This window comes from Phoenix dactylifera, chromosome 11 (genome assembly GCF_051530095.1).
Source record: "Phoenix dactylifera cultivar Ajwa chromosome 11, Ajwa_hap1_PhDact_Kaust_v1.1, whole genome shotgun sequence".
NCBI lineage: Eukaryota > Viridiplantae > Streptophyta > Magnoliopsida > Arecales > Arecaceae > Phoenix > Phoenix dactylifera.
The window spans coordinates 27,354,002-27,374,871 of record NC_143200.1 but is presented as its reverse complement, the minus strand read 5'-3'; the positions used below and the strand labels follow the sequence as shown (position 1 = coordinate 27,374,871).

Here is a 20,870-nt window from a genome sequence, read left to right as displayed (position 1 = left end):
ACGTCAGCCCTCACAAAGCTTCAGTCCTCACCCTGAATTTATCGCCAAAGCGAGACGGATGCTGGGGTTGAGCGTATTCTACTTAAAGAAAACTCTTATCGGGTGAATAAAAAATTAGAGATGGTAAAAGATGAAAATCTACTGCTTTGTAATATTTATTAGATGATGAAAAATTATAGCGTCTTTCCAATTATGCATGTATATCGAGAGACGGACTAAATTACAGACTCTCCCATGCTCAAAAGAGGTTAGCCGCTCCTCGGTCTCTTTGCCGTCTTTCTCTTCAGTGTGAGCAGCGGTCATATATATATATATATATATATATAACATACGCGTTTCCGTCCGGGGTCCGTCCTGCTTGATGAAGGCAAATTCAAAATCCCAACGGTCACATTAGCTAGCTAAGCACATCATGAGGCATGATTTCCAAATAGCATGGCCTTTACGTCCCTTCGCCACCTCCTCGCCAAATCCTCCTCTCTCCCTCCAAACCCCTTCTCCAAATGCCTCGCCCTCCGACCTCCCTTCTCCACTTGTCTGCCCAAGCCGCACTCGCCCCCCACCAAGAGAAGAACCTTCTCCCACATCTTCCAGCACTGTGCCAAGCACCAAGACTTGAACCCAGGCCGAGAAGCCCATGCCCAGATGATCACTACTGGCTTCGTCCCAACCACCTTCGTTGCCAACTGTTTGATGCACATGTACGTCAGGTGCTCGAATTTAGACTATGCTCGTAAAGTATTCGACAGCATGCCTGAGAAGGACACCATCTCTTGGAATGCGATGATTTCTGGGTACAGCGAAAGCGGTGCGATGGGCATCGCAGAATCCCTCTTTGATGCGATCCCCGAGCGAGATGTTATCTCGTGGAATTCGCTGATCTCAGGTTATTTGCAGAACGGGAGTTCTTATTCATCCATCGAACTCTTCTTACAGATGGGGCGTAGCGGGATAGAACCAGATCGTACTACCTTTGCTATCATTCTTAAATCTTGTGCTGCATCAGAGGAACTTGAATTGGGTTCTCAGATTCATGGAATGGTACTGAAGATGGGTCTGGATTTTGATGTGGTGACAGGGAGTGCGGTCGTGGATATGTATGCGAAATGCAAGAGTCTGGGTGATTCGCTTCATTTTTTCTTTGAAATGCCTGAAAGGAATTGGGTCTCATGGAGTGCAGTTATTGGGGGTTGTTCTCGAAATGAAAAATTCATTGACGGATTGGAGTTGTTCATGGAGATGCAGCGTTCAGGAGTAGGAGTGAGTCAGTCAGTTTATGCAAGTGTTTTCAGATTATGTGCGGGTCTGTCCTCAGTTAGAGTGGGCAGCCAATTTCATGGGCATGCGTTGAAGAACAATTTTAGTACAGATATCGTAGTAGGGACTGCTATTTTGGATATGTACACAAAAGGTGATTGCTTGGATGATGCTTTGAGAGTGTTTAAGTGGATGCCTACCCGAACCCTGCAGTCATGGAATGCCATTGTTGTTGGGTTTGCTCGAAGCAATCGAACACTCGAAGCTATGAATCTATTTCAACTCATGAACAGATCTGGGGTTGGTGTCGACGAGATCAGCTTATCTGGTGTTTTCAGTGCTTGTGCAGAGGTTAAAGGGTATTTCCAGGGTTCACAAATTCATTGCTTAGCTATTAAAACTAGTTTGATCTCGGATATTTGTGTTAGGAATGCAGTACTGGATATGTATGGAAAATGTAAAGCTTTGACGGACGCATGCGATATTTTTGAGGAGATGGACCGAAGAGATGCTGTCTCCTGGAATGCTATTATCACAGCTCTTGAGCAGAATGGACAGTATGAAGAGACGCTGGCACATTTCAGTCAGATGTTACGTTGCGGCATGGAACCTGATGAGTTCACTTATGGCAGTGTTCTTAAAGCTTGTGCAGGATTGCAATCTTTGGATAATGGAATGAAGGTCCATGACAAGATTATCAAGTCAGGACTTGGTTTGGATTCATTCATTGGAAGTGCTCTTGTTGACATGTATTGTAAATGTGGGATGATGGAAGAAGCGCAGAAACTTCACCAGAGAATAGAGAAGCAAACACTTGTATCATGGAATGCCATCATATCTGGATTTTCTCTTCAGAAACAAAGTGAAGAGGCTCAGAATTTCTTTTCTCAGATGCTAGATATTGGGATAAAACCTGACAACTTCACATATGCCTCAGTACTTGATACTTGTGCGAACCTTGCCATGGTTGGTCTAGGGAAGCAAATCCATGGTCAGATTATCAAGCAAGAGTTGCAGAGGGATGTGTTCATATCAAGCACTCTGGTGGACATGTATGCTAAGTGTGGGAACATGCAGGAGTCTCTTTTAATATTTGAAAAGATGCATGAACGGGACTTTGTGTCATGGAATGCCATGATTTGTGGTTATGCTTATCATGGCCTTGGATTAGAGGCACTTAGAATGTTTGAGAGGATGCAACTAGAGAATGTGAGACCGAATCATGCAACATTTGTAGCAGTTCTTCGAGCTTGTGGGCATGTTGGTTTGGTTGATGATGGCATGCACTACTTCCAATTGATGACCAACCACTACAAATTGGAGCCTCAATTGGAGCACTATTCATGCATGGTGGATATAATAGGGCGCTCAAAGGGCATCCATGAAGCTTTAAATCTCATCAATGACATGCCAGTTGAAGCTGATGCTGTTATATGGAGAAATCTTTTGAGTGTCTGCAAGATCCATCGAAATGTAGAGGTGGCAGAAATGGTGGCCAATAATATACTGCTGCTGGATCCTGAAGATTCTGCAGCTTATATTCTTCTGTCAAATATATATGCAGAAGTCGGCAAATGGGGGGAAGTTTCAAAGATAAGAAGGATAATGAGGCAGAGTAGGATGAAAAAGGAGCCTGGTTGTAGTTGGATTGAAGTGAAGAACGAGATGCATGCCTTTCTCGTGGGAGATAAGGCTCACCCAAGATGCATGGATATATATCAGAGGCTAGATGAGTTAATTTGTGAGATGAAATGGGCTGGATATGTGCCTAATTTAGATTCTTTCCTTGAGGATGAGGAAGAGGAGAGAAGAGATCAGAAAGAGCAGCTCCTATTTGGTAATGTTTGATCCACCAAAATGTGGTCTTTTGTGCAAATTCATCATTAGAACCAGGTTATGACTGCATTTGATCTGTCTGTTCAAAGCAGCTATATATTCCTCTAGCGGAAGAGGTATAAATCAATACATCTTTCCCTTAGTTAAAAAAGGATTGACTTCTACGGAAAAAAAAAAAGGGTGGCTTAGTGCACAAGGCTTCCGTCATTACTTGTCTAGGATGGGTTAGATGTATGCAGTCTTGCCCCTGCTTGCAGAGAAGCCATTTCCATGTTTCGGGCTCATGACACCCAAGTCACAGTCAAGCAACCTCACCATTGTGCCAAGGCTCATCCTTAAATAGTTGGACTTCTGTGTTCTGAAATTAATCTTTTTTGTGCAGCATATACAAATTCAAAGTGTCAAAATATGTTTCAAAGACCCCTTAAAAAAATAATCAAGGTTTTCCTTAACTTTGTTTCAATTCCTAGATATCCATTTGGCTATGAAGCAAAAGCCTGAGGTACATTAGCACCCTCACGAATGACAGACCTAGCTTACATTGGGTGTTCGTTTCAGCATGATCCAAATACTATAGCATAATTTTGGAAGGAAGAAATCAGGTTGACTGTTGGTCAATAAGGTTTCGATCTTTTATGGATCATTCTTTTATGAGCAAGCTCCCAATTCTTGTATTGTATATTTTTAGTGATAATGCATATTTTTTTAATTCCATGTGTGACTTAAAAGAATGCAGGCTATTTGAGGGAAATTTTTTATTTTGTAATCCTTAATGGTTCAACTCAAGTTAATTTTAATCTTATATTTTTTTCCTGCAAACTTACCTTCTATATTCCTCCACTACCCCAAAAAAAAAACTACTTCTATACTCTTTGTATGACAGATAAGGTGTGAAACTCACATCTAGTTGGTAAGAGCCATACAAGTAGAACAATTCAAAAAAGAGCTTATGTTGATTCCAAGATTTTCATATTGTGAGAATTGGCTTTGGAGCGTCATCTTGTATGGCAATGAATACCGAGAGATACTGCTATCTCAAGTATGTTGTTGTCTGAGATAAAAAGAAAAATGTTTTTTTAACTTTTTTATTAGTTATTAAATGATAGATATCCAAATATCTTGGCCAATATATAGCTGCCAAGACATTAAGAGGGCTTAATACAAGGTTACATAAGTTATTAATTCACATTGCACATATGCATCATGTCAAACTATATGACCAGAAATATAAATACGAAGATATCTATATGGCTGATTTCTAGGAGCATATAATTGGTCCAACAGTCTAATTATGCATTCCAGAGCTGAATCGGTCGCATCCATGATCCAACATTATGGAACATAGAATAGTAGCTTCAGTTCAGCTTAGGAAAACAGATATGGGTCTTGAAGCCCTGGCCACGTAGACCAAATTTAGAAACAAGATGTGATTGTTGCTACCAAGGAGATTGGATGTTTTTTTAAAAATTTTATTTTATTAATTATTATGTTTCTGCACAGCCAAAAGGCTAAATCTAAGATACCCTCAAAAAAATCTCCCCTCTGTATTAGTAGGAGATACTTGTATGATGGAAACAATGCAAGCTAAATTGTCCAAATTGGCTGAAGAGCAGCAATCAAACAATTCAACATATACTAGCTGATTGGATAGTACAGAGCACATAACTAGGTGTGACAAATCAACAAGTTCAAGAATATGCATTGTATCGACTTTATCAAGTCATTTGGGATTAATTTTATCTCTGTCATTGTTGACCTGCTATACTAATCATGGTGGGAAATTGATGATTAAGCTAACACCATGCTTAATCCGAAGAGATGTTGGTGAAGATGGATATGTTAAAGTAGATAATCAGATTTGCTGAAAGATGAAACAGGGGATAATTTTACTCCCATTGGAGCTCCAAGAGATCGGCATCTGAACTACTTGAAGATTTGAACAAGAAAATTTTTTTCAAGAAGGGAGCAATGTTTACACACAGTCAGCTGTCCAACTAAAATGGTTACCTAATAAAAAAGTCTGAAGGGTCAAAAGAAAAGGAAATATGTTACAGACTCCTAGTCAGCCATCAAACTGAAACACCTTAAAAAATTTCTAATTTAAAGATTAAAAAGCTCAAAAGTTACAGGGGAGATAAAATAGACTACAAATCAATCTAGTAGGTACGACATTGGATTTATATCAGAAATGTGTTTAAAATGAAAATAAAACTCCATGAGTAATGTTACTGAACATTTTGGGCACTCCAGTATTCATTTTAGCTAATTTCCAAGAGTAGCAGTCACAAATTACTTCAAATCCAGGGGAAATTCTTCCTCGGCTATGTATTGATGGGCAGTGAATGGGGAGGCTGCCATGCACCTATTTTGAGGTTATAAAACCTCTAACATGGGGAAGCATTCAATTTCACCTTAGGTGCATATGTATAAGAACTTATACACAAGCAGAGAAGAACCTTGAATCATTATGTGGGTCTGCTCGCAAGCTGAATATTTTTTCTATATTTCTCTTGTATAAGAAAACTCAGAATAGAACTTTTTTTTTTTTATTCCCACATTACACTGACAGTCAGACATACTCTTTTGAGTGAAAGTGATAGTGCTAATGATGCTGGATGCCATCTGGAACTGGGCAGACAAGGTCCACCCAGATGAACAATATTACTGCAGACATTGCTACCTTAGAAAAGTTGGAAACAGTGTGCATCTTCTTTTTATGCAAAGCCACTTTATATGTTTTTGACTTTCTATGGCAAGGCTTGTGTTTGTAGGTATATGATCCACAACCACCAGCAGCAGTTCTCATTTAACTGCCTTTCCTTTTGGAGCTACAATTGCATGCTCCCTAATTTGGCCAATGCATTGATCAATTATCTAATCTCTTTCATCATACATCTGGTTGCATCCGTTTAGTAAGTTTGGCACTGTTGTACGATTTGTTTTTTGATTGATTTTCTTCACTATCTAATCAAGTCCAATCATAAATACCATGATTAGCCTATGGTCAGCTCCAAAAGTATCCATGCTACAATGTCCCCAATTTTACATGAGTCATGAATTGGATCCACCTCGATACCTTTGGCAACTATGCATAGCGCCATCCAAAAAAAAAACTGGTTGGAATGTGTTATTTGGAATCCTTGACCTTATACAAGTATCCAATATCCTTCTAGCGCATAACTGATGCAGGACTAGACACGTCGGTGCAAGATCTCACATGAAATTTTCTAGTTTTGTAGGACAATGTAGGTTTAAATTAATATTCCCCTGTGGAATCTGATGCAGAGATTTTAATCATCTGCCTCCTTCTTCCCTGCTGTAATCTTGAACTGAGTCGCTATAAGTAGAGCTTTCTGCTACAATCGGCTCATGGTGAATGTTAGATTGACACAGCCATACAGGTAAATATAACATCTAAAAGAACACAAACCCCGAACAATGAGAGGGGAATAACACTGGTGAATGCAGGATGAGATCAGTTTTTCAGGTTTCATATGCAGCACAACTACTGCTCTCGACTTGCATGCAGTCCAGCCTTTTTCGGAGATCAGATGCTTCCTGTCCGAGCCAGGAATTTTCGTAGAGGATCCGATCGCGCTCCTCCATCACATGGTTGAGCTCGTCGGCGAGCCTTCTGTTTGTGGCCCGGAGGTATACCACCTGTGACCACAGCTCATGCAGATGCCTCTGCTTCCTCATGCGTGACCTTCGAGCGGACTCTTTATTTGATACCATCCTCCTCCTCCTCCTCATCTCATCCACAAGGCTTGGTTGGTGCTCACCAGCCTCATCTGACGTTGAGGTGTTACCAGGGCCAGAACAGGGCAGAGGGACTCCATCTCCTGAGCCCATGGCTTGGACTTGGGCTGCACAAGCTCCAAAGAACCTTATTTAACTCTAGCTAGCCTCCATGCTGTAGGTCGGAAACCTCAAGGGGGGGTGCATGGATGGAGCTTTCAAGGTATATATTGAATGTGGAGAAAGGTTAGGAGGGAGAGCTCTGTGTGCAGAGAGTTTTCCAGAGGGGAGGGTGGGGAGGGAGGAAGCAAGCATGATGGTGGTGGGCTATTTAATGGTGAAAAGAGGCTGCAATTGGAGAGAGTGGCCCACTTCTAGCAACCAAGAATACATACATATATATAAAAAATGCATCACAAGATTACCATTAGGCTTTTCATGAGTTACATGTATGGGCTCTTCACCACGACCAGTTTGATTATGATCAGACATCTCGAGTCAGATTAGCCCTTTATCAGATTAGGTTTTGCAACCATTAATCCAACTGCTGATTGGCTAACTATAACAGGTATTTGTTATGATGATGACAGACTCTGCGCATTGATGTTTCAGTCTTAGGTGCTGAATGATGGAAATATTGCATCTGTCTTGTGTTGGTGGGAAAACATATTAAGCTGAGTGGAAGAGTTCGATGGAAAGGATTAATTAAAGATGAGTTTTGGTAGAATGATACATCACTATAATATGTTCTTCTTTGTGGATACTTCCTGTATGCTTTAAAATTGAACACAGCCCCTTAGCTTTCCCCGATATTTATGTATGCAAGGGCTCATGCGGATGTATGTTTAGTCCCACTTTAGTTCTTTCACTAATAGATATTAGATATTTATATAAGACCAAGAAATTTAAATAATACTTTCGGACTTAGCCTTTTTGGATGAAATTTTGGGTCATGACAAATAGTATCAGAGCAGATCCGACGCATAACCTATTATGTGGACTGAGGGATACTGCAGCACGGATGTATTTATAATAACCACGAGCTGATCGTGTTGTTTATAATTAGATTCGAATAAATTTAGATCCTTAGCCTGACGATGACGCATCAGGGCTTAAACGGAGGAAGCATACATATGTTTAATCTCGCTTTTGTTATTCTTTGGATAGTTATTACATATACAGAACTGCCTGGTATTCTAAGATAACATAAACGGGTAGAGTTGGATGAAGATTGTTTATATTATAAAGATGTAAAAGAGTTTATCCATTAATACTGAGGGTGCTGGGGGGCACAGACTATGCTTGTATACTTTTAGATTGAAAGATTTTCAATCTAAAATTATGGAGGAAGACCACTCGGCAGAGGAGCTAGATATAATAATGATTCAATTGACCACCTTGGTGGCCCTACTGGTATAAATGCTGCTGATGGCTGGACGCACCTTCTACTGGAGTTGCCTTTCTGCGTGGCGACTTGATGGTCACTTTGCGAGGTTGTTCAGGTGCCGAGAGGAGGCACTAACTGGACTGTACATTGAGCTCAATATATCTTCATGGATGTTTCCAGGTTTAGCTCAGATGGCCCTTAAGAAGTTCTCTAAAAGTCCAATGATCTGCATCACTGAACTGAAGCTTAGTCCGGATAGTATTGAGGTATCTTTTACGTACTCTTGCTGATTATGTTCTTTTCTAACTTTTAGAGCACATTTGCACTTCCGAACATTTGATATCTCCCATGCAAGAGGAATGGAATGAAGAAACTGGGCCAAGTACAAAGATAATTGAAGTTTTAGGTTTTAAGACATGATGCAGCAGACAACCTACTCTTGTTTCTTGTCTATTTTTATAATGCCCTTAACAAGGATCTTATATAATATATGTTGAGTATGGCTTATCAATGGATCAGAACTGCATCTAAGAAATTCGAATCAATGTCCTCTTTAGATAGTCTTACAAAATTAGGCTGAAAATTCAGCCCACTAGCTCATATTTTCTAAGAGCCTGTTCAAACATACTAGCCTTGAGCTGCATGGAGAAAATAAAGATCCATGAAAATCTTGTTCTTCTTTTCATGGAATTTGGGCTATAGAGTGTTTGGTTGTACACACCTATATGGCTCATATGCACCATATAATATTTCAAAATAAAAAATTTTTGAGAGACAAGAGAGCTATTTTTTATTTAATAAATAATAAACTATTATTATTTGTATAAATCATATTAATTATCATAAAATTATATCTGTCAATTTTTTATTTTTAATTAAATTTAGTTAGGATAGAGTTGGACAAAATATTAGTGGTTGTTGTATCTGTTCTAGATACCACAAATGTCTAACACAAATAGACTGGGATGGTGTCCCTCTTTTTTTGTGAAACCATTTTCAAAAGAAATTTTCTATATCATAGCTAATGCGAACTTAATTTTTTAACCAAAAAATAAGAAATTCTTTTTTACACAAAAAACTACATTTTTTTTGCTTACCGGCAGAAATAAAAACATCAAGGTCTCCTCTCCTATCCATTGCATGGCTAGCCAAATATCAAGATGCATAATATAAAAACCTCATAGTCTAATTCTCATCGAATCTTATTCTATTGATAAAAATCAAGGTGCTGTAAAAAAAAATTGTTTTATAATTATCTTTTCTCTCACATGAATTTTGCATAGTTTCTTGGAAAAAATAAGGACTGCCTATCAAAGCTAAAATAAAAATAAATATAAAAATAAGGACTTCATATATAATTAGGGGTTTACCCTTTCACCCCAAGCCAAACCTCCTCCAACTGAAAAGAAATGGCAGTGGAGCAGCTAAAATAATGAGGGTCAGAGATGGACGGAGGCGAATAGGACCACAAACTGGGTTGCATCTTACACGGCGCAACACTCTGAAGAGATACTTTGGCTACACCGGAAGGCCCCTCTCTCGCAACTGTGCCAGATTCTAGCCTTTGCTTCTGTTGGCAGGTCTTACACTAGAGTAGGATGAGCAGCTATTGCACCAAATAAAATAAGAGAGAGAGAGAGAGAGGGAGAGATGGACGGATGGTGGTAACGGCGGTGTGGTATACGGAGGGGACAGAAGGGCGAGCAGCAGAAGAGGATGGGCCCTCTTAATGTGCTGCTGCAGGTGCACCACACCGCCACCCAATTGCACCACCTAAAAGGTGGCCAAACCCATCTTTAAAAGCAACTTTTGCGCAATATCACCTTGTGGCTCAAATTTGGTGGCTGATGTGTGAATAAAATATAAGATGTTGGTAAGATTGCGAGCAAATGAAAACTCGACATAGATGGGATGGCTAATCCCAGATATTTATTTGATCATCGAGCCTAGATCTTGGGAGTTAGAGGATCCAATCATATATAGTTCATTCATCAACAATGGACGAGCGATTAAATATAATAGATAAACTTATGGCTTATATTGTTCGATGTACGTATGGTCCACCGATGAATGGATCGCAGGTGAGCTTCTGACTACATAAATTATCTATTTATTTTTTGATGCAAAAAGAGCAGGAGTTATTTGTTATGTTCATCAATCGTCATTAAGGGTAGCAGTTAGGCCAGGTCGGATGGGGATTGGGTCAACAATTTGTCCCCAAACTTTACTTACTTATCAAACAGGTTAAAAAATCTGAATTTAAACTTAAACTATTTACTAAACAGGTAAATGGATTAAATAGATCAAGCAAGTCAAGTTAAACAAGATACATGGATTAAAAATAGACTTCAAATAGGTTAGACATGTCTTTAATAGATTAAGCGAGTCAGGTCATGACCAGACCCCCACTATTAAATAGAACAAAATGAGTTTGAAGAGTAAAAGGTCTAAATTCAAACCATTTAATGAACAAGTTTAGATAGATTAACCCATTTAATTATAATCCGAACCTGGATTAGTTACGTGTTGAATTGATATAATTTGCCACCCTAATCATTACTAATGAATGCAGCATATAGTTAGCTTATTTAATATCATTCAAATGTGCTACAATAAACAATACTAGGCTAGATAAGCATTCATATTGCTTAACTTCTATTTTTAAAATTTTTTTGGAAGAATGGTTGATGCAGTTATTATATATTAATTATGTAAGGAAAATAGTTGTTATATATACTTGGTACATGAGACATTCTTAATGTTGCTGTATAATGTTAGATTCTAATCTCCACTTTTGACAAGCTTGCAAGGACATCTAAATCTTTGTATTGATCCACTAAGATTGTGGATGATAACGATGATTTAGGCCCCTTAGCGAACTCGTAGTTTTCTGCTCATTTCAAAGATTTTTAGTCGTAAAGTAATGGATGTAGTCGTCGTTATTGTCCCCTTTTTTTCTTTAAATTAGCCAGAGCTGGTCACAAAAGACCTCAAAATACCTTAATTAACTCAAAGAATCATATCCACTTTTAAAAAGCATTCGAGAACACATAGACGAGTCCAAATCAAGAATTCATGTCAAGATGAATATGAATTGCTTAGACTCGGATTAAAATTCTCCAAATGCTACAAAGCTTAAAGGGGCTATCAGGGAGGATCAATAGGATTTGATTCCGAATGGACATTGATAGGTCCAAAATAACTAATATTAGTTTAACCTTAGAAACAGGTCCAGAGGTTTAGACATCAACCATGTCGAAGGATTTAAAACCTAGAAGCACATGAAATTTGAACTTAATCCAAGTATGTCAAAGCTTAAATCGAAATCCCAACACGAAGGTCCCAGCCCAAGTCAAGTTCAAAGGATCTCTCTACAAGTCCTATCGTCGAGTCTGTCATCTAATAGCCTGGTTAAATTTTAAGCCAGCCCCTTAAGGTCTATCGAATTAATTCGTGACTCAAAAGCTCAACCAATTTCAATTGCATGGGACCATAGTCCATAACAGATTTGGATTTTGGGACCAAAATATGGGAATTGTTGCTGACTCGACCCCTCTAGTTGGTGACCCTTTTCTATGTCGCTGGGCATCACTATAATACCTATAGATTTGAAGACCATTTAGGACTCCGTAGGAAGATAAAAAGGGAAAAGTAGTGTTTTCAAAGAAAAAGTAGAGGAATGGCGCCGGTTGGAGTTTTCAAAGAAATGTGAAGAGAAAGTAGTTACCCCGTAGAAATAAAATTTTATAAAAAATTAGGATAATTCTTTTCCAAAAATATTCTTAACCTTTTATATTGAATGAAGTAAGTTTTTTTTATTAAAGACATAACAGGTATTTATATAATATTTCAAGAAAAATATATACTTAACCAAATATAAGCTACTGTAGAATATGTCGCTCTCTCATGGTCAACCAAATATGCCAAAATTATTTTTCGAGACATTATATAATCTCAAAAAAATATTCTAAAGAGAAAAAATTCTTTCAACAAATCAAATGAGTCCTTAATGAAATTCTGCATGGGTTCACCGATGGAAGCCATAGCTTCTAAGATTTTTTCTTACGACAACACCACCAAATCTAAGCCTCAATGCACACTTAAAAGAATCATGTCTCCAGCCCAAATCTCCAAGCCTTTTTCAACATCTGCAAAAGAATGGTTGCACCCACACTCGTTGTGTGTGGGTCGCCGTTGTACCAAAAAAAAATGTCACAGACCTAACTTGCTTCAATGTTCAGTCAAACTAATGACATGCATGACATGTTTGCTTAGATATGATAACAATGCACTGCAAAATGAAAACAACCATAAGCTAAACAATACCCGTACTTAATTAAAGCCCAGCTACACTTATCGAGATCTCAAGTGATACCCAACTGTTGATCCCTACCCGGAGCAAGAAATTTTTACATGCCATGCATGCATTATGCGTGGTCGGCAATGAGATTTCTGGGTGGAATTCGTCGGGATGCTCCAATGTTTCCGGGTCGGCGAACAAAACAATAAAACGGAGCGAGGTCCAAAGTCAAAGCTAAAAGCATGTGGAAGAGTGCTTATCTTTGCAATCCGTGGCTTTTTTGAGGTCAAAACCCAAGCACGATTCTTTCGAAGAACTTAAAACGACCCGCTTCTCGCGAAGTCGCTTCCCCTTGGCACGTCAACCCAAGTGCTTGGGGCCGCGCACGGTGAGTCGACGGTGCACAATTTAATGGTGGATTTCAGTGCTGCTGCTTGAAGACTGCGTATACCATGTGTTGCTGGAAATTGGACCCGGGGGCCGCCGTGAAGCCGGGGAAGAAGGAGCTCCGCTGCTGTAGGAGGCGGGCGGCGGTGCGCCGGCTGGCTGCGTCCTCCGCCGCGGGGGGTGTGCAAGTCCTGCAAGGAAAACCGGTGGCCGGGCTCCCCGGCGCCGGCCCTCCGATGCCTAAGTCAGAGAGGGCAAGTATGTGGAGAGAGCAGGGAAGAGAGTATATGGAGAAGACAGCAAGAACATTTGGATAAGATAAAGAAGACGGAGAGGATAATGTCCTCAATTGTGTCTGTGCTTCCCGGCGGGTTCAGTCCCGGGGATCTGTTTCCGTTTTTTGTTATCCTCCCCCTTGGTTCTCCCCAGGTTCCCTTTTATAGGAGGGGATTACGTTACCTGGGAGGTGACCGGGGGATTTGTTCCTGTCCGTAATAATTGGGCACGATTTGGCCCATTTATGGCGTAGTGGAGAACGGGGCCGAATCAGACCGGAACCAGGGAGTTGTCACGGTCGATCGGACTTGTTGGAGTGGTTGAACCGCCGGCCGTGGCGGGCCTGGGGTCTGTGGATGGTAAGTGCATTTATTACCGAATGAACCGGCGGTCAGGTAGAGCCATGCGCTCTGATGGTTCAGTGATCCGGAGATCGTCTTGGGCCGTGTTCATTAAATGCCTGAGTGCATCGGAGACTTGAGGGAGTCTCGTGCATTAATGGCAGGTCGTGCCGAATGCCTGCAGAGATCTTATGCCTTGATGGCTTGGAGATAGTGGCAGGTCGCAAGCCGTAGGAGTTGTCAAGTCCCTTGGACTTTAGGCGGAGGTGGAACATTTGGTTAAGGCATCGGCTCGGCAAGGGTGCCGAGCCGAGCTGGTCGCCCAATGGGGCGCCCTGTGGCGGGGCTGCTTTGAGTACTCCTGGTCGGCGCCCTTTAGGCGAGCACCTTCTAGCAGAGCGCCTCGGCGCTGTCTTTGGTCGGCACTTTCTAACCGAGCAGCTTATTTTGGTTGGGCACCTCTTGGCGCGCACTCTGGTCGGCGCCCTCTAGTCGAGCGCCTTCCTGGTCGTCATCCTTTGGCCGAGCAGCTCTCTGGTCGGCGCTCTTTGGCCATGCGCCTTTCCGGTCGGCACTCTTTGGCCGAGCGCCTCCGTTATGGCATGACTTGGGGTTTTTCCCCCAACACTACCCCCCGACTTCCGAGTTCCAGTTGGCTTCCAGCTGGAGCGCGGGAAGTAGTTTTAGTTGGGGTATTACAGGTTCCGAAAATTTTAATTTGTTGCGCGTTTTGAATTATCGAGCACTTCGAGATGCCTTTAATAGGCGGCGTCTCTCCTTACCCGAGGAGTCTCATTATTGGGACACTTCTTGCGAAGCGTCCTCGCGTCGTGGGCTCATGATGGGGCCGCACGATCCGATGGGGCGTTTCGGCGTCCGAAGCGCTAGCCCTAATTAGATGCGTCGTTTTGTCTTTTGGACCGACACGCGTCGCCATCTAAACAGGATGCAGCATCTTTCTCGCTGATCCGGGCCGTTGGGGAGGTCTATTTAAACTCTCCCCTGGCCCTCTATCCTCTTTCTATTGCCTTCTGCTTCCAGCTTTTTATTCTTCCAGTCTTCCTCAGACCGAAGTCCCTTTTCTCCGGCATCTTCCCCAGGTTCCCCTCCTCTTTTGATTTCTTTTTCTCTTGCAATGGGTTCTGTCCCTAGCGAAGTTGAGTCCACCATGAGTGTCCTGGAGGTCGAGATGACCGAAGAGTGGTTCTTCCCTCTTCACGGGTTCCGTTTGGAGCCCGCCAGGCGGAGGGATCGGATAACCGATCCTCCGGTAGGCCGGATCGGAGTGCATCTGGAGTCGCTCTGGGCCGGCCTCCGATTTCCTCTTCACGGCTTCGTGAATGAGCTGCTAACGGCGTGCCAGTTGGTCCCGGCGCAGCTCACTCCGAACGCCTGGAGGACGGTGGTCGGTTTTCTGTCCCTGTGTTTACTGCAGGGGATTCCGACCTCTGTCAGCGTCTTCCGGCGACTTTTTATCTTTAAGTCGAATCCGGGAGACGGAGAGTGGTTGTACATCGCCATTCGGGTGGGTCGGCCACTTTTTCATGGTGCCCCCTCATCCATTCATGGCTGGAAGGAGAAATTCTTCTTCCTTGGTTCTGCACAGTCCTGGGGGTTTGACCCCAGGTGGGGACCGGCTCAGCTCAAGGCCATCAACAAACCCCCCAGACTTTCTCAGCGTGAGCAGGGGATCTTCGACGCCATCCGCAGCCTCGGGGACGGCATCTTACTGAACGGCCTCATATGTGAGGACGCTTTGGTAAACGTGGGCTTGAGCTCGGCGCGTCCCCATGGTAAGGGTAATTTCAAGGTGTATTTATTTCCTTACTGTTCTAATGTTCTAATCCTTTTTGCCTTTGCAGATATCGCAAAGATGGTGACGAAAAGTGAAGTCCTCTACGCCCGCTTCCAAAAGAGGGCAGCCGAGCTCTCGGGCGAGCCGACCGAGCCGAGAAAAAGGCAAAAGGTCTTGGCGACCTCCAAGGCCCCAGCGACAGCAGTGACCGAGGAGGGTCCTTCTCGGCCCGCTCACTCCGAGGCGGGTCCTTCTCGCCCCGCTCGCTCCGAGGCGGGTCCTTCTCAGCCCGCGCGCCCCGAAGCTGGTCGGAGGGAGGGCGCGGATTCCGGGGGCTCGGGCTCCAGAGGAGCCTCGATGGCGCCCCCATGTCCGGCGCCCTTGGCGCAGATTCCTGGTCGGCAGGACGCTCCAGTTGCCGACCAGGGGAGGAGTTCAGCGGGTCCCGTGCTTGCACGCCCCGCTATAGTTGTGCGGCGGTCAGATCGGCCGCTCGTCCGACCCCAGCCCCCTAGCTCCGAACCGGGGGGCAATCAGGGAGCTTCGGGGTCGGCTCTACCTAGGCCAGCCGATGCTGGCCTTTCGGGCCCATCGGGCTCGGGGGGACGGGTGCCCCTTGCACCCACCTGGTCGGTGTTTGAGGGTGATTCAGCCCTCGAAAACCCTCGAGTAGCGCTGGAGATATTCCGGGTCGCGCTGCTCCCAGCCGACCGGGCAATGATGCAGTCCATGAGCTATAATGCTTTCATGGACTATACCCGCTGCAACGCCGTCCGGGTAAGTAAAATTTTCCACCTGTGTAATCTGTATAGATTTTTTATTTGTGGCGTCTTATGTTTTCCTTTTCGTCTCTTTTACAGCATTTGCACGAGATGGAGATGCTGATGCACCTTGTTCAAGAATACCGGGAGAAGGCCCGGAGGTGCTAGCGCGGGTACGACGAGGCCCAGACGAGGTACACGGCCGCCGAGGCGAAGTACCAGGCCTCTGAGGCCGAACGACAGGTGCTCCAAGAAAAGGTCGGAGCATCTGAGGGAAGAATTCGAGCTCTTACCGCCGAGCTCGATGAGGAAAAGGGCGCGCATGCGTCGGCGAGGTCCGAGCTGCGCGCCGCTGAGGCTCGATTGGCCGAAGTCGAGCAAGCACTGGCCTCTCGCGAGCAGGAGGTGGAGAATGCCCGCCTCCGACATTCGGAGCTTGAGCGGGAAATAAAAACCCTCGAGAAGAAGGCCACCTACCACGAGGCTCGGGAGCAAGCTCAGAGCGCGGTGGCTCTCTTTCGCGAATCAGTGGAGTTCCGCGACCTCCTAGAAGAGGAGGGCGTGAACGGGCTAATCCAAGGCTTCCGGAACTTCCGTAACCAGTTGCGGCGGCTTCTCCCGGATTTTGATGTGAACCTGCTCCAACCGGGAGCAGGGGTCGAAAGGCCGGATGCGGAGGCAGAGACTCCGGAGGCCGAGGCGACCGAAGCCGCCCCCGAGGCTACTCCCATCGCTGCCGAGGCCGAGGAGGTCCCGACTGCTGAGCCCGCCGCTCCCGACACTGCCGAGGCCGAAGTGGTCGGGAGCGGGCCTTAATGTAATTTTTGTTTCGTTTTGTAAAGTCGGGATGGCCTCCCGTACTTGTAAGGGCCAAACCCGAATTTTGTACTTAGCCTACGGGCCTTTTTGAAATGAATATACATTTTTTTTTTGGAAACTCGTCTGTCGTAGTCCAAGTTTTCCTACTCGGATCCACTTTAGGTTCCGAGGTTATGGGCTCTAGAGCCTCAGCTTTTTCCGCCACAGGGTTTGAGTTTAAGTTTGGCTTGCCGAGCTCCATTGCTCGGTTCTTCGACTAGTGGTATAGCAACGCTTGTGCTTATACCAAGGATTTGGGCTCGGAGAGTTTTTCCGAGCCTAGTCCAGAATTCGACCAAGCCCTAGGGCGGTCGTTAGGACTTAGACTTCTTAATGCGGCGAACTTCGAATCCGAGCCTCGGGTTGCCGGGGCAAACCGGATTCTTTTCTTACAAATGGACTGCATACCCGTCAGCCCGTGACGGGGATTCACCGGACTTGCAACAATGTGTCGGTGTCATGAGCACTTCTTCGCCGAGGCGATCGAAGACGCTCCTCTGTTCGGTGTCCGCTTTTTGAGAACATCGGCAGAGAAAAATCCAAGACAACGTAGAAGCATTAAATGAATGGGTACCTTGTACCATATGCGTCCTTGCGCCGAGGCGGCTGAAGACGCTTCTCTGCTCGGACTCCGTTCTTTGAGGACGTCGGCAGAGAAATTCAAAAGCAGAATAGATAATGTAAAAACATTAAGTAAATGGGTACCTTGTACCGTATGCGTCCTTGCGCCGAGGCGACTGAAGACGCTTCTCTGCTCGGACTCCGTTCTTCGAGGACGTCGGCAGAGAAATCCAGAAGCAGAATAGATAATGTAAAAACATTAAGTAAATGGGTACCTTGTACCGTATGCGTCCTTGCGCCGAGGCGACTGAAGACGCTTCTCTGCTCGGACTCCGTTCTTCGAGGACGTCGGCAGAGAAATCCAGAAGCAGAATAGATAATGTAAAAACATTAAGTAAATGGGTACCTTGTACCGTATGCGTCCTTGCGCCGAGGCGACTGAAGACGCTTCTCTGCTCGGACTCCGTTCTTGTGCCGTGTGCGTCCTGGCGCCGAGGCGACTGAAGACGCTTCTCTGCTCGGACTCCGTTTTTGGAGGGCGTCGACAGAGAAATCTAATAATAGATAATGTAAAGACATTAAGTAAATAGGTACCTTGTACCGTGTGCGTCCTGGCGCCGAGGCGACTGAAGACGCTTCTCTGCTCGGACTCCGTTTTTGGAGGGCGTCGACAGAGAAATCCAATAATAGATAATGTAAAGACATTAAGTAAATAGGTACCTTGTACCGTGTGCGTCCTGGCGCCGAGGCGACTGAAGACGCTTCTCTGCTCGGACTCCGTTTTTGGAGGGCGTCGACAGAGAAATCCAATAATAGATAATGTAAAGACATTAAGTAAATAGGTACCTTGTACCGTGTGCGTCCTGGCGCCGAGGCGACTGAAGACGCTTCTCTGCTCGGACTCCGTTTTTGGAGGGCGTCGGCAGAGAAATCCAGAAGCAGAATAGATAATGTAAAAACATTAAGTAAATGGGTACCTTGTACCGTGTGCGTCCTGGCGCCGAGGCGACTGAAGACGCTTCTCTGCTCGGACTCCGTTTTTGGAGGGCGTCGACAGAGAAATCCAATAATAGATAATGTAAAAACATTAAATAGGTACCTTGTGCCGTGTGCGTCCTGGCGCCGAGGCGACTGAAGACGCTTCTCTGCTCGGACTCCGTTTTTGGAGGGCGTCGACAGAGAAATCCAATAATAGATAATGTAAAGACATTAAATAGGTACCTTGTGCCGTGTGCGTCCTGGCGCCGAGGCGACTGAAGACGCTTCTCTGCTCGGACTCCGTTTTTGGAGGGCGTCGACAGAGAAATCCAATAATAGATAATGTAAAGACATTAAATAGGTACCTTGTGCCGTGTGCGTCCTGGCGCCGAGGCGACTGAAGACGCTTCTCTGCTCGGACTCCGTTTTTGGAGGGCGTCGACAGAGAAATCCAATAATAGATAATGTAAAGACATTAAGTAAGTAGGTACCTTGTACCGTGTGCGTCCTGGCGCCGAGGCGACTGAAGACGCTTCTCTGCTCGGACTCCATTTTTGGAGGGCGTCGACAGAGAAATCCAATAATAGATAATGTAAAAACATTAAATAGGTACCTTGTGCCGTGTGCGTCCTGGCGCCGAGGCGACTGAAGACGCTTCTCTGCTCGGACTCCGTTTTTGGAGGGCGTCGACAGAAAAATCCAATAATAGATAATGTAAAGACATTAAATAGGTACCTTGTGCCGTGTGCGTCCTGGCGCCGAGGCGACTGAAGACGCTTCTCTGCTCGGACTCCGTTTTTGGAGGGCGTCGACAGAGAAATCCAATAATAGATAATGTAAAGACATTAAATAGGTACCTTGTGCCGTGTGCGTCCTGGCGCCGAGGCGACTGAAGACGCTTCTCTGCTCGGACTCCGTTTTTGGAGGGCGTCGACAGAGAAATCCAATAATAGATAATGTAAAGACATTAAATAGGTACCTTGTGCCGTGTGCGTCCTGGCGCCGAGGCGACTGAAGACGCTTCTCTGCTCGGACTCCGTTTTTGGAGGGCGTCGACAGAGAAATCCAATAATAGATAATGTAAAGACATTAAGTAAATAGGTACCTTGTACCGTGTGCGTCCTGGCGCCGAGGCGACTGAAGACGCTTCTCTGCTCGGACTCCGTTTTTGGAGGGCGTCGACAGAGAAATCCAATAATAGATAATGTAAAGACATTAAATAGGTACCTTGTACCGTGTGCGTCCTGGCGCCGAGGCGACTGAAGATGCTTCTCTGCTCGGACTCCGTTTTTGGAGGGCGTCGACAGAGAAATCCAATAATAGATAATGTAAAGACATTAAATAGGTACCTTGTGCCGTGTGCGTCCTGGCGCCGAGGCGACTGAAGACGCTTCTCTGCTCGGACTCCGTTTTTGGAGGGCGTCGACAGAGAAATCCAGAAGCAGGAGGGAACGAGCCGAGCTCGTCGGTTGAAGCTGGTAAAGAATGAGCCGAGCTCGTTTGGCCAATAAAGACAACATCCCAACGTATCGGGGCATCCCGATGAACCGGGGCATCTCGATGTCTCGAGGCATCCCGGCCGAGGTCGGGGTAGGAGCACGAGCCGAGCTCGTCCGGTCAGAGAGGGCCGCTACTCAATAGTCGATGGAGCACGAGCCGAGCTCGTCCGGTCAGAGAGGACCGCTACTCAATAGTCGATGGAGCACGAGCCGAGCTCGTCCGGTCAGAGAGGACCGCTACTCAATAGTCGATGGAGCACGAGCCGAGCTCGTCCGGTCAGAGGACCGCTACTCAATAGTCGATGGAGCACGAGCCGAGCTCGTCCGGTCAGAGAGGACCGCTACTCAATAGTCGATGGAGCACAAGCCGAGCTCGTCCGGTCAGAGAGGACCGCTACTCAATAGTCGATGGAGCACGAGCCGAGCTCGTCCGGTTAGAGAGGACCGCTACTCAATAGTCGATGGAGCACGAGCCGAGCTCGTCCGGTCAGAGAGGACCGCTACTCATGTCTCGACGCCTCGAGCTTCCCGGTAACCGGGACATCCCGACGTCTCGGGGCATCCTGACCGTGGCCAGGGTAGGAGAATGAGCCGAGCTTGTTGATGGAGAGCGCACCATAAACTCATGGACATCTTTAGGGAGTCCACGCAGGTACTCCATCATCCCGAGGTATCAGGGCATCCCAACCGTGGTTAGGGAAGAATAAACCTGATGCCATGAGTTAATCAAGAAAATTGGTGAGCTCGGAATAAGTTCGCAAACCATCAGTTTATCGTGAAATGAAATTCATAGAGTGAAATTCATAGAATGAAATTTAATGGTTGAATAATGAGGGACCCCTTACGGTTCTACTGGTGGTGCACGCGGAGATTTTCAGAGCTCCAGCTCCGCGGAA

At 45.0% G+C, this 20,870-nt stretch overlaps 1 protein-coding gene across 1 annotated transcript; it reads left to right on the top strand.

The window, feature by feature from the left end:
• The first annotated feature begins 49 nt into the window (after positions 1-49).
• On the top strand, positions 50-3,556 carry LOC103702444 (Pentatricopeptide repeat (PPR) superfamily protein). The gene has a single exon (XM_008784883.6). The coding sequence runs from the start codon at positions 436-438 to the stop codon at positions 3,103-3,105; it is 2,670 nt and encodes an 889-aa protein (XP_008783105.3). The 5' UTR covers positions 50-435; the 3' UTR covers positions 3,106-3,556.
• The last annotated feature ends 17,314 nt before the right edge of the window (positions 3,557-20,870 follow it).

What these genes read in the sequence shown, in the direction of transcription:
- LOC103702444 (XM_008784883.6), top strand. Translation starts at nt 436, where the DNA reads ATGGCCTTTACGTCCCTTCGCCACCTCCTCGCCAAATCCTCCTCTCTC.